General features: G+C 38.4%; 1 protein-coding gene across 2 annotated transcripts in view; it reads right to left on the bottom strand.

Annotated features, from left to right (window-relative positions):
* cpne5b (copine Vb) overlaps positions 1-13,406 on the bottom strand; it is a 144,674-nt gene that overhangs the window by 36,001 nt on the left and 95,267 nt on the right. For both annotated transcript variants that reach the window (XM_085273604.1, XM_085273605.1), the window contains exons 8-9: positions 12,423-12,486; positions 210-313 (exon numbers count right to left, since the gene is read on the bottom strand). In XM_085273604.1, the coding sequence (XP_085129730.1) occupies positions 210-313; positions 12,423-12,486 (168 nt within the window). The remainder of the gene's footprint in view (positions 1-209; positions 314-12,422; positions 12,487-13,406) is intronic.

Here is a 13,406-nt window from a genome sequence, read left to right as displayed (position 1 = left end):
CACTCCAGCTCCTCTCTAATAATCATATTTAGCTGTTTTTGTCTGTACTGTTCCACTAAATGTTGTGCATTTCAATCATGGACTTAACATGGCAAATGCAGCACCTTTGAATTAGACCACCGCACCAAGACTGGAGCTCCATGGATTATGTCTCAGGAGCCTTCCTCAAACGCTTCCCAATGCAAGACAAAATCACAAGCAGCACTCACGTTCCATCCTCGTTGCTTCTGTAGAAAACCATGAAAGGGTCCGACTTGCCAAAGAAGTCCTTTTTGTCCAGCTTGTTGGCACAAAACTGCATGGTGCCACTATCCTGTAGGGATGCATGGGAATGTTCATCGTTAGTTCTTTGTGATTTTATTCATGTTGGCCTATTTCTGATCTTGCTTCCTACTTCTCCACTTTTATCTTCACAGCTTGCAGGAGGGCAACAGATGGATGCAGCTGTTTGTGCATCACACAATAGGATACTGAATACTGAATGATGAAAAAGCATCTTTTCATTTCACGTTTTCTGACATACTGTAGTTTGTGTAGTTGTGTATATTTTTTACAGTGACAGTCAGACATCTGGACTGCCAGTGTTATTGTCCTTTCTGTGCTTTTTTGTTGTTGTTGTTGTTGTTGTTGTTGTTGTTGTTGTTGTTGTTGTTGTTGTTGTTTTTTAAACATTACTAAAGACATCAAAACTGTGCGTCTGATAGCAGCTTTGCAGATTCTTGGCTTTCCCTCAACCAGCTTCTTGAGGTCGTTTCCTGGAGCTTTCCCGACACTTAATGGTGAGGACTTGTTGGCTAAATAAAATGTCAACAGTGTCACCAGGAAAGACCATCACACCTCCTTTTGCACTGGGAATCGCACATGCCGATACCATCTGTTCACACAGCAGTTAAAATATGACCTTCAACATCTGCTTCCTCTTTTTCCAAATCCAAAGTGCCACTGTTGAGTCTGATGTGAGGGTATGACTGCAGGAAAAAACTGGCACATCAGCTTACAGGTTGAATTTCAAACCACTGATTGAAATAGTTTTCAAATTAAAAGTTCACATACAATCTTCCCTGATAAATGCAGATTTTTCTGTATCTACTTTTAGGAAAATCTGACATTTTTGTCTGACATTCATGGAAATATAGAAAATCTCACAAATTTAAAAAAAATGCATTTTGCATCTATGTATTCATTACTGACATATAGTCACAGTTACTGGGGTTTTCAATGTATATTTAATTTAAATTTAAATCTTTCAATCGATTCCATTTGCAGACTCATAAAAAATGTTGTGAAATCATAACTTGTAATTGTAATTTTATTATGCTGTCTGAAAAGTTATTTCTTGTAAATTGAGTGCTTAAATAAAGATTAAATAAAATAAAATAAAAAAAAATTAACAATATTCAGCTTTTGCGTTAGTTTTATGTGGGCCCTGTGATGGACTGGCTGTCTGGGTCTGGTGTGCACTCCACCTGCGGGATACACCAGAACTCTCTGAACCCTGAAATGGACAAGTGATTAAGAAAATGACTGGCTGGGCAGCTGAGTGCATGGATGGACAGACGGATGGAGACTTTGGTAGATTTTCAAATGTGAAATTTAATGGCTTTGGACTTTTTCATACTGACATTTCACATAGACATAAGACACCATCTAATTGCTGAAGATCAGCAAAAATTAGCTTCAGTGGGAGTCTAAAAGAGTTAGGACTCACTGTCTGTCCACTACATTCTCACACATACATGCGCTCATGCATGTCAGAATTCTCGACACTGCTGCTGAAAAGACAAAAAGCTTATTTCTTGAGGTATAGTATAATATTTTGGCAAAATACTTTCCATTTATTTATACGAGGAATGGATTTAGACATATGACTATCTAATGCTTTAGTCTGCGTAGTGTAAATGTCACCTGCTTATATGGTCTCGCTCTGTCAAGCTCTGGCACTCGGCCCAGAGTCCACTCCAGCTTTATCTATAAACACGACCTAATGATCCACTACGCGCACGTGTGTGTGCGCGTGCAGATATTGTAATCAATGTACCGTATCCATCTAGTAGCAGTCTTGCTAAAATTAGTGTCATCTGCTTACCAAGTCTAATTCTAGCATGAGTAATAGTCATCAAGTTAACGTCTTCTGATACCTGTCACAGCATCTGGAATGTGTCAGGTTCATTTCGGCCTCAGAGGAACACCAGACAGAAAGTATGCTTTGAGCTTGGGGCTTTGGTTTGTCTAATATGTTCTGAGAAAGGTTGGATGCACTTACAGGGACCTTTTATGCTTTTCCATCAGAATTTCATATTAAATTGAAACATGTTAAAAGGAATTCCTGTGAGCCAAGAGTTCAGGCTTTCGATTTGAACCTTTCTTGTTTACACGGCCACATAAAGTCAGACTTTGACTTATAAGATCACACGGATAACTTCCAATAATATGAACAGAGCAAGTGCTGTTAAAAACAGTTTTATTGGAACTTAATGAAAACATTTACGCTGAAACGTATTGTTATTGTTGGCAGTTAACCAGTTAATGGAATTCTTATGCTTACACCCTAGCATATCTCTAAGAGAGATTACCTGTGAGGGTGGGTGACCTACGGCTATTGTGGATAAACAAAGATAAACAAAGACCACAAAAAAAACATTATACACCACAAATAAATCAGAGGCCAGCAGCAGATGCTGTGAGATTAATTCTTACTGCAAAACAGCTCGTATTCTTCATCTGTAGTACTCCCACTTTCTCTAACAAATGGGCCTGATTTTGCATTTTCTCCCACTGCTGTTTATCATGAAATGTAGTGCTTTTTAAAGCTCCAAATATAAATCACTGGTCCGCTGTTTAGCATTGTAGTACTACTTGTTTACTGCGGCCGGTCCGTGTTCTGGGCTCTCCCTGTGTGCGGAGATGGGGACTGACAGAGATGGGGCCTGACTGATCTCTGGCACATGAGCTGTAGCTAATCTCTGAAACACAGTGGGTTCATTACAGTACATTTAGATGCTATAACAGTATATTGCTGTTGTTGTCAGAGCCTCGGGCCTTCCACTGGGCAGCCATGGCGCCACTAATGATAGCTTAATAGCTTTTTAATGTTGCAGCTTGCACCTCATGTTTGGTCATGTGCCGAGTGGCAAATCAGCAAAAGAATGTGTGTGAGATTGTAGATGTGACAGGCCGGGTTTGGGGCTTGAGTGAGGGCTTGAGTGTCTTTATACACAAATGCATTTTAATTCCAGTTTGCATGTTGCTACAGTGTCCTCTCACTATTTTTATCAGACACTGGCAGGCACACTGCAGCGCACTCAAGAAAACATCACATCCAATCCAGCAGCCAGTGAGGAACTTTATCTGTATTCTGCCCTCAGCCTGACGGACACACGCACACTACATGACTGGCGTTTGACACAGACCTCCTACATTGAGCTTACTCGCTCACTCACTTTCAATCTCTTAAAAAAACAGTCTTTTAATCCTGAGGGAGAGTGCTGATACCCACACTGCTTACTGATTGATGCACAAGCATATGTATGAGTATGAATGTGAGAAGTAGAATTTCTCTTTCGCTGTAGCAACAGATTTTATTTCATCTCTGGCTCTTTCTTTCATCCCATCCCTGGATACTCGATGAATATTTTCCATTTCAACAAGTGCCTGACTTCAACAAGTTTCTTACTGCTCGTGAAACTGCTCGAGCTCTCGATTCATACTGCCCTCGGCTGAAGCATACTTGCATTTTTAAACCTCTGAAGGCGCATACTGCAGCAAAAGTGTGTCCGTGCACCTTATAAAAAATTATTAATAAACTGGCCATAGGCTACAGGACCACAGACAGAAATTTAGATCAGTTCCAGGGCACTAGGTAAGCCTGAATGGTCACACTAAATTAATTCAATCAATAATTTTTAACAACAGTCCATTTTCTGCTTTACAACACTTTCCCAACCCACTAACTGCAAGCATGTGTGTGCCCATGCATACTGCATAAAGATAATCAAAAAATACACAAATCCTTGGGCACCTCTGCACCACTTCAGCTGCTGCAGCTACTTTAAATCACTTCCTTTAATTCCTGCTCTGGATTCTTCAAGTTAAGATGCATAATAGATCTAATCCATTGTATCAAAACAGCAACCCTTTGATTTGCCCTTTTCATGACCAGCAAGCTACTGGTCATGCTCCGCTCCTGATGTGCTACCTCTGGGTTTTGTGCAGACTCTTTCACTGCTGTTTGCTTTCTGGATTTTTTTCCAGACACCAGATTCTCATCAGTAGCAAAAATATTTACATGAATCACTTTCAGGCAGAACTTGATGTTTGTTCTCTGCACAGTTTTGAGGTCCTCCAGGGTTTGTCCTAAAAGTAGCAGGAAAGGGGGAGGCAGTGTAGATGTCCACATGGAGACAACTTTGAAGGAGATTTTGGCCTAAATGTTTGGCTGCTATCGCCTGTGAGGAAGATAGCATTCAAAACTTGTCCCCTGCTTCCTTCAAAGATTTTTAATCTGTGTCCAGTAAAATGAAATGCATAAAAAATAAAGACTGAAATAGTAAATATAAACCCTCAACAGAGTTTGAGGAATTTGTAAGTTAAGTTTCAATAACAGATGCAAGGGTGTACTAAATCAAAGATATTCTCCTGATAAAGGTTGTTAAACTGCTCCCAGAAATCCAGTTAAAACTGCAGTCTGGGATTTGCGTGGTTTATTTTACACATCTGCTACAGAGTATCGACAGCAAGCTTTCAAGCAGTTTAGCAGTTGTTTGGTCCTGAAGGCGTTTTAGGGATCCAGCTGCAACCTGACAATTTGTGTTCATCTAACCCTCAGTAAAGTCCTCTAAATATAGCTGAAGTTGCCTCACAACCAATACCGACCTTGTCATGTTGCCCACAGCTTCTTTAGACCATCTAAAAATGCTGTAATAAAACATTTAACAATAAATAGACAGCAGATCATATTTTTTTACTGTTCTATTAATATAAATGTTAATGTAAAGTAATAGCAATGCGTGTGTATGAGTGTGTGTATGTGTGTGGGTGGTTGGGTGTGTAGCAGTGTTGCTGCTACTTTGAGTCAGCAAGTAAAGACACACCAAATCTGCGAGGAGTTGACAGGCACATAAAAGCATTTATGATGACAGCATGTAGAGGATATTAAATATGCATCTGCTTCTGCCTCATTAACACTCTGAGCCACAAACATGCACACTTTTGCACTCCTGCTTTGTGATCAACAGCCCTTTGCTAATATGGAGAGAATGGCAGTATCAATATTTAGCTAGAGGGACAAAGACTAGGTAGAGACACATTCACACCCTCAGGGGGGAATAAGGACTGTTTGTGTCAGAGCAGAAACAGTTACTGACACATGAATTACGAAAAAAAGAAGACAGATAGGCAAATGTATACTATAAACTAATTTATTAGAAACACATAGGCCTGAATTAGTGTTAGGCAGTGTGTTGTTGGGGTTTAATGCAGAAAAAAAAAAGAAAAAGGGGCAATCAGCGAATTCATTAAATTCCCAATTGATGAGTCTGAGAGGAAATAGTGAGTCAAAGGTGGGCTTAGTGGGCTAGTATGTTGTCCTTCTGTTTTCAGTGATGTATGAGAGCACAGATTTATGATCATTACATGATCATATTGATTGTCCAGTCATTATAAACTGTGACAGTTATTACACAAACCCACTTAACCCACTTCCTAAGTTTGACATCATCTGGGTCCAAACTCTTCTTCAGTTTCCAAACTCAAGCAAACACTGTGGCATCACTAAGAATTTAGATTAACCCAATCTTTTAATTTCCAACACAGTGATGAGTGTTGCTGCTCTCCCAGGTATACTAAAGTTTAACATCCAAGCATCCATGAAGAAAGAGGATTTAGGAAGTTTAATGGGCTTAGAAGTTAGCAGCAAGTTAGCTCGCTAGTTTCAAATATAAAGATGGAATGATATAAAATGGTATATATACCATATATCATAGTTACAGTGATATGCATAAACAGCAGCAATGATTGCAGGGTATTGAAGTTAGGCTAGCTGGTAAATAATTTATAATAATCGTATTCTACCTGGTTGCTAGCTACCGAGCTACTGTTAGGATAATATAATCACAGTAGAACAGCAAAGATGGAGGATGACTATTAATGTTTTTCCCCTCAGTAAAAGTCAGTGTGAGGGTTCCTGATGAGCAGAGACAAATGCTGAAAACGGACCGTCCACAACACGAGGTTAGTCACTAACATGCTGCTGCGTGGTTTGAATTACTCACTCTGAAAAATACCTGATCCTAAGCTTCATGTCCTCACTGAAATGGTTAGCATCAGAGTGATTATTTTCTGAATCTTTCAAATATTTGGTGCCTGGTAAACTGTGAACACATGGGCTGTAGTTCCATTATAAGCTTTTAAAAACTGAGCTTAAAAATGTGCAGCACATGATTATTGCTAATAAAAAGTCAGACAGGCCAACAGTGATCACTGATTACTTTTATGGGCTTGTTTATTATATTAAATAAAATAAGATAGAATTACAACACAAACAAGAGCCTCAGTGAACGCAGTAGGAGGTTGGACCCGGAAGCAACGTTGATCACAAGTGAACAGCTAATATCTTACTTTCCTCTGTTCTTGCTTGATTTATAGCTGCAATAAATCTGAATTTGTGGTCTATGTTTTCATGAAGGTTCGTAGAATTTAATAAGTTTACCAAACAGTGTACATGAGGGGAATTATGCAGAAGCAATTTCTCCTCCACACACAAAGCATCTTCTAACGTCCCCATTCCCAGCCGCTCCAGGTTTTTCCTCCTTTCTACGTTTCAATACTGTATTTTCCATTTGTTCTCTGCTCACGCTGATCGAAAACCTGTTCAACTTAGCTCCACACCAAATGTTCTGAAGGCTGCCCTTCAGATGTACTGTACAATCTGAAGTGGAATGTAGAGGCATCAAAGAAGATTTTAAAAGAGAAAAATGGAAGCACGGCAAGTGGAAGCGACCAGACGAGGAGGCTGCCATTCGGATTTAGGAAACTGCTCTGCTCAGATGAAAATGTTTCGTCCTCATCACAATGACAGAAAGATCAATCAGAATCAAAGAAGCAAAAAAGACATATATATCGAGGCCTGTCAGAAAGCAAATTAAGTTCCTGGCTGTTACACATGCACAGAGTAAACATCTGTACTCTTAGTAAGGAAACTTCTCCACTGGCTGTTTTGGTCAATCACACAGATGGCAAAATAGTCGGGCAGGCAGTTAAATTTAAGCAATTAAAGCAAAATGAAAATCCTCACGGGGATCTTTTAATGTGGTGGAAGTTTCTCTTAAAGCAAGAGCAAATATAGAGATGCTGGGGGCAAAACCAAGCTTCTGTGCTCCCACTTTGTGAAGAAAGAGTTGCCTTATTGCCAGTGGGATTCAGTGATATAGTACATGTACTGGAAGAGATTAGGTGGTCAGTGTTACCATGAGGATACTGTGTACATCCAGAACTGTGTGCAAGAAAAGTCAGCACAATACCAAGCGAAAATACAGCCGCTAGATTTGGAGAGGGAGCGGCCACGTTGTCAGAAATCCTGCAGGATTTAGGATCCCCGAAACATTTGAAATTTGCATGAAGCCATAACCACCCCTGCAAATTGGTTGCTTCGGGTGTGTTGATAGCGTCAGCAAGTGGGTGTTAATCAAAATTACGTGACCTAATATTTTTAAATTTACCATGTTTAGATAGCAGCAAGAACTTTTAATAACCAGCACACAGAGTTGGTGAAATGTTTCAGTATACTCAGATTGATTACTTTGCTCCATGGCTCATAAACTTGATTAAATAGGAGAACAGTCTTGTCTTTAATTGCTAGCTCCGTTTCATAAGCTCTCATGGTATTTTGTCCATATGCTTCAGATTTATCAAAGTCAATCTTTGTGGAAATCAGAGAGATAGATAATAGAACATATTTTAATCGGGGTTGCATTTGTTTTGTTTTCGTTTTATTTTTAATATATTAGCCTTTGTGTAATCAATAATAATTCAATCAGGGTAATACAACATGGAACCTTTCTGGCAATACCTATTTTGTTTATCTAAAAGTTGCATATGAAGACGCGGAGCTTCTGAGAAAGCGTTAATAATGGGTAAAAGAAATGAATCACACATTAAAGAACACATCTTCAACCATTCCATGTTTTTCTTTAATTTTCTTTTTCACATTTAAAGCTTAATGATTTCATCCCCGAAAGCCAGTGTAACCCATAAGGTCTAGTGATATAGACTAATTGCATCCGTAGACCATACAAAATGTAGAGAGACGATGTTTCAGTGGGTTAACATTAATTTTTTGGCATGAGCCAGCTCTGGTCTACAGCATTGCCAACTGAGGGGTGAAGATATCTTTTTTCGCTGTCTTTGATCTACACTTAAAAGTCTGCTACTGGCATGATCACGGTGGAGTAAGAAACCTTATACTGAGAGATAAAATGTAGGGGAACACACTTTGATTCATTTTGCACATGCTGGGTATGTGCAAACATTACTTGACCCTGGTAAAGCATAATAATAATTATGTTGTGGCAGTAGGTCGAAATAAAGAAAGGTTATAATAAAGTTCCACCCTGAAATTGAGATTATCACACACTAGGTAGGAAACTCAAACATTTTGATTGGATAGCCCATGAGCTTATAGGCTGCAAGAGACATATTAACAAAAAAAGCAGTAATTAAGAGGTCCATAAGGGGTTGTTAATAATGCTGATTTGCAAAAAGAGAACAGAGGTTGAGGGCCACAAAGGTAAATGTGGAGCCACATGCTACATTGCATTACATCCCAGTATAACGTTTTGCTGTTATTCATCATCTCAAGAGACTCTATACACACGGCCCCTTTGCAGGACCCCAGACTGTATCTTTAATGTACTTGTATTTCTTCTAATATCTATATAAGAACTACAGAAACTACAGTGAAACATTGTAAAGCTTTTCCAAAGTTACTTGATCTTTGCAGTACTTTTATTGTTGTTGCAGCACTTTACGTATGCAAATGAGGCTGATAAAGTTTAATCATTTATGCGAACAGATGTATTAAAACTTCCTGCTGTAGACTGTGTAAGCAAAAAGACTTTAAAGAAATACTGGCCCACCACACGCTCGCTTCTACTGGGACTACATCATAAATAGAAAGTGGTAATAACGCCAGCGCATTAATACTTAATTTATGTTAACCTCTTAAACCTTGCCAGACCCACCAGCGAGGCCATCATTACAAAGTCATGTTCACAAAATCCAGTGAACTGTACTCAGGTCAAGACGTTGTTGTCTTTCCAGGGATAGCAAATGTCTAAATTATAGAAGAAACAGAGAGAGAGAGAGAGAAATTTTAAACAGTCGTCACACAGACGTGGTGAAGAAGGTACGTGATATATAGTAGAGTTTACAAGTTGTTTGATTTTTAGGTTTAGTTACAGGAATAGGCATTTTATTATTAAAAATTCTGTTGTCTATGGCTGAAGACAAGGTTAAAAGAGCTGTAAGAGTGAAAAACTTTAAATAGTATAGTCTATATAGTGTAGTACTATATACATTTGCCTCACAATCAAAAAGATCCCTGGTTTGATACCAGGAGGAGACACAACTGTCTCAGGGGGTTGCGTTGGGAAGGGCATCTGGCGTAAAAAATAGAATGTGAGGTGACCTATTTTGACTAACTTTGAGTATAGTTCTTGACTGATCTAAAAGTGTCTGTAAAGCTCTCTAGGATAGCTCAGCATTAGTAGATTTTTTTTTTCGCACTTTCTATTACAGATGAGTAATAATGTAATAGTGGAGTAAACAGACTAGAAAGTTATTACCACTTCATTACAAAAGTAATAGAAAAGTCATAAAAGTGTTGAGAAACTACCACATGTTTCCTGGACCTTGTTTTTATAGGTTATTAATGTGGCCTTAAATAGAAACAGGCACTTTGGTGCCCTGATTGTTGGTTATTACACAGAAATTATCAGGTAATATAACTTCTGTTTATCAGGTGTTTTCAGGTAATAAGCCACAACATTAAACATACATATTGTTACCTTCAAACAAAGACTAATACTGGGGACAAAAGAATAATTTCAGCATTATGGTAATTTTATCATCATATTTTCAATTAACATAAAACAAAATTAACTTATTTATTATAAGGTTACTACCACAGATTATTATATATACTGTATATATTAAAAAACAGATTTTGCCATTTTATTGCTAGCAGGTTATTATATTGTTACTATACCTTTACTATATTATTACCAATTTGTTTTGCCTTATGCACATACATTTGCTTCCACATTATTATGCCCAGTTTCTGCCCTGTTACTTACAAGTTACCCGGTTACATCAAGGTCAATGTGATATTGCTCTGGCACAATGTTGATTTGAGAGAATTACATGGATACCAGTTTGGTGGCTAGCACAAACTTGCTAAATCCATATTATTACATTTTTGTTTCCACGTAATCACCCCACTATTACCACATTATTACCTAGCTGCGATAGAAAGTGCGGCTGATATTTTTACACTGGGTCATTTACTATATGTGACCCTCTTCACATACAAACTCCAGCCTGTTACCTAAAATGTAACAAAACATTTTGCACAATACTTCTAATATGAGTACCGACTGCAGTTGGTGAACAAATGTGTGAAAGAGACAGTATACAAATGTGTTGTATGTGTGTGTTTATGCATGTGCATCCCACAGGCTGCAGGGGACAAGGTCAGGCAGGACGGCATTTTAATTAACCATCACTCAGTATCACACTATCATCAGCCAAGCAGTTTTTATAGCTAAGAGCTGGTATACACCAGGCGTGAAATAACCCTATATTGATTAATTTCAGTGCCTTTGTGACTGTTTCTATCTGTTTGATTGTGTCTTTTTCTCTCATCTAGACACACTCTGTACACGCAGAAATGTCTGTTTCATCATCTTATCACTGCTTGTTTGATCTTTCATTTTCATTGTGCCATTTTTTCTTTCCCTTTCGCGCTCTCTACGTTATTTCTTTTCTCTTTGGACAGCTTCTTGTATTCACATGTTCCTGTTTTAATCTGTATGCTGGAACCCCAGTGAACCATTTAAAATCTGTATACCAGAATTGGCTGAGGAGGCATTCAACATTCACCACATCATGTTCTCGGGTCCTTGCATTAGAGAGCAGGTCAGCGCGCAGTGTGTAACACCCAGCAGCCGAGTCTGTGTGCGTGATAGGTTGGGGTTTTTTTATACATTTTACAGATTGGTAGATGTGCAAACATCCAGACTGATACACGAACGCTACGGTTGCACCAATGACTTGATTAGCTGATCATCAGAAAATAATCTGCAGCGTTTTATTGCTAACTAATGAAGGTTCAAGCAGTGAAACTGCACAGGTGCCATACTGAGTTCTAACTTTTCTTTTGTGTCTTCATCCTTATTTTCTTTCTCATCTCATATTCTTTTTTCCCTTGGATGCCCCTAGGTCTATAAGGGAGAGCGACGAAGTGTGGTACTAGGGATCCCTGATTCTTTCCACTGAGTTATATGCTTACACGCGTTGAGAATTCTAGCATCACCAGTAGGCATTTAGAGACATCCAACCATGCATTTTCTTCCGCTTATCCAGTTCAGGGTCATGGCAGTGACTGGAGTCTACCCCAGCTGTCACACAGTGAGGGGTAGGGTACACCCTGGATAGGTCACCATTCTGTCACAAGGCCATCCCATAGAGACAGAGTACTGTTCACATTCCCATCTATGGCCGAGTTAGAACCTCCAGGATAGCGGGCTCATGGATTCAGACCCAGGACCATCTTCCTGTGAAACAACAGAACTAACCACTGTGCCGTCCATATTTTTAACCATATGTTCAATTTTTCAAAATTAGGTATTTTCTGCTGTGAAATTTTACTCTTCCTCCATTTTCAAAGCCAGTGGATTATACAGTGGAGGCTGACAAAGAATCTATAACAAACAAACACGGTACCTTTGCCTGAGGCCACATTTTGAGAATATAGATTTCTCTTTGAGACATATAAAGTATTCGTGTAATAATTCATACAACCATCATTTTTGTAGAAATTGTAAGAAAAGTTGTTTAGATTAAAAAATAATCATATATTGCACCTCATGGGGAACAAAGACAGACAGTAGGCAGTAAATCAACACACTACTGGGATGAGGTTTTGAAATTATTTCAAGGTGACCAGTACCAACTTCTTAAAACTATTATGGGGTAGTTTCTTAAAGTGGACAAAAGGATGTTTCTATGAGCCTTGGTTTCTTTTGTCCCTTCCAGCTTCCATGTTTCTCTATCCACTTTATGTGTGATGTCTGTTTAACCAGGCTTTGCTAGCAGATGTTTGCTTGCTAATAAGTGTTTGGCAGGGGGGATTATTATGGTTTACTCACTCGACAGTTGCTCAGCTCCTCTGCAGTCAGGATAATAGTTCCACATTTCTTTCCTGGAATCCCTCTGTGAAAGGAAATCAAGAAAACAATAAAAGCTTAACAGAAATCAAAGAAAAAAACATCCTTTTTTTTTCTTTCCCACTTATTGGCTTTTAATTGATCAGTGAGGCTGCTGTGGAAATCAAGGCTAATTTGTGTATTTTCTATCTCTGAACAAGTTCTCTTGACTATCCAACTATTCAAGTCTAACTCATGTTTTCTTATTTTTTATTTGACTCTGATGATTTTCAGCACAGACATATGTTCCATCTTAGCCAATCCTGTTTAGAAGGATTTAAAAATATGTGCTGGCAGTTTTAGATGTCTTAATGTTTGATGCAGCTAATCAGTCTTTAGGGGATACGATAGATGCCACATAGATTTGTTCAACTTTTAGGCTGGTGAACACGTAGCAATTAGGGAGCAGAGATGAGTTCTGGTTTGACTTGGATTGATTTTAGTTTGTTTGCTCTGACTTTCTAATCAGCACATGACAGTTCATATTACAGATGATCTCATATAGAGACAGTCACTGATGCCTTAATTTCCTTTCATCTTGGCTTCATTATTAGAGTTAATACTAAGTTGTAGTGACAAGTAAATCCATCATGACGTCACCTGTTCAGAAAACTGGATTAAAGCTTTAACCCTGTAACCCTGAGTTTTTGAGATCTTTAGATCTTTAGTGTGATTTTTAAAACTCATGCAAATTGATATTTTTTTAGAAGGTATGTTAGAAAAATTCAATTTGCTGCTAATTATTCATTGATTCGGGTTTTACAGGGTTAAATAGAGAGTGAAGAAATGCTATAAAAGCAGATAGACAAGCAAAGAAATCATCGAAATGCTCATTGGGTAAACATGCTTTCGAACAATTTTCTTTATGTTGCTGTTGATGTCACATAATTGTATTATCGCTTGATTCCTTGCTCAAAGCTAAACTAT

This window comes from Mchenga conophoros, linkage group LG5, assembly GCF_057382185.1.
Source record: "Mchenga conophoros isolate Kocher_MC1m ecotype Shallow Benthic linkage group LG5, M_conophoros_male_GT1.1, whole genome shotgun sequence".
In the NCBI taxonomy this organism is placed as follows: Eukaryota; Metazoa; Chordata; class Actinopteri; order Cichliformes; family Cichlidae; genus Mchenga; species Mchenga conophoros.
This window is presented reverse-complemented; position numbering and strand designations above follow the sequence as displayed.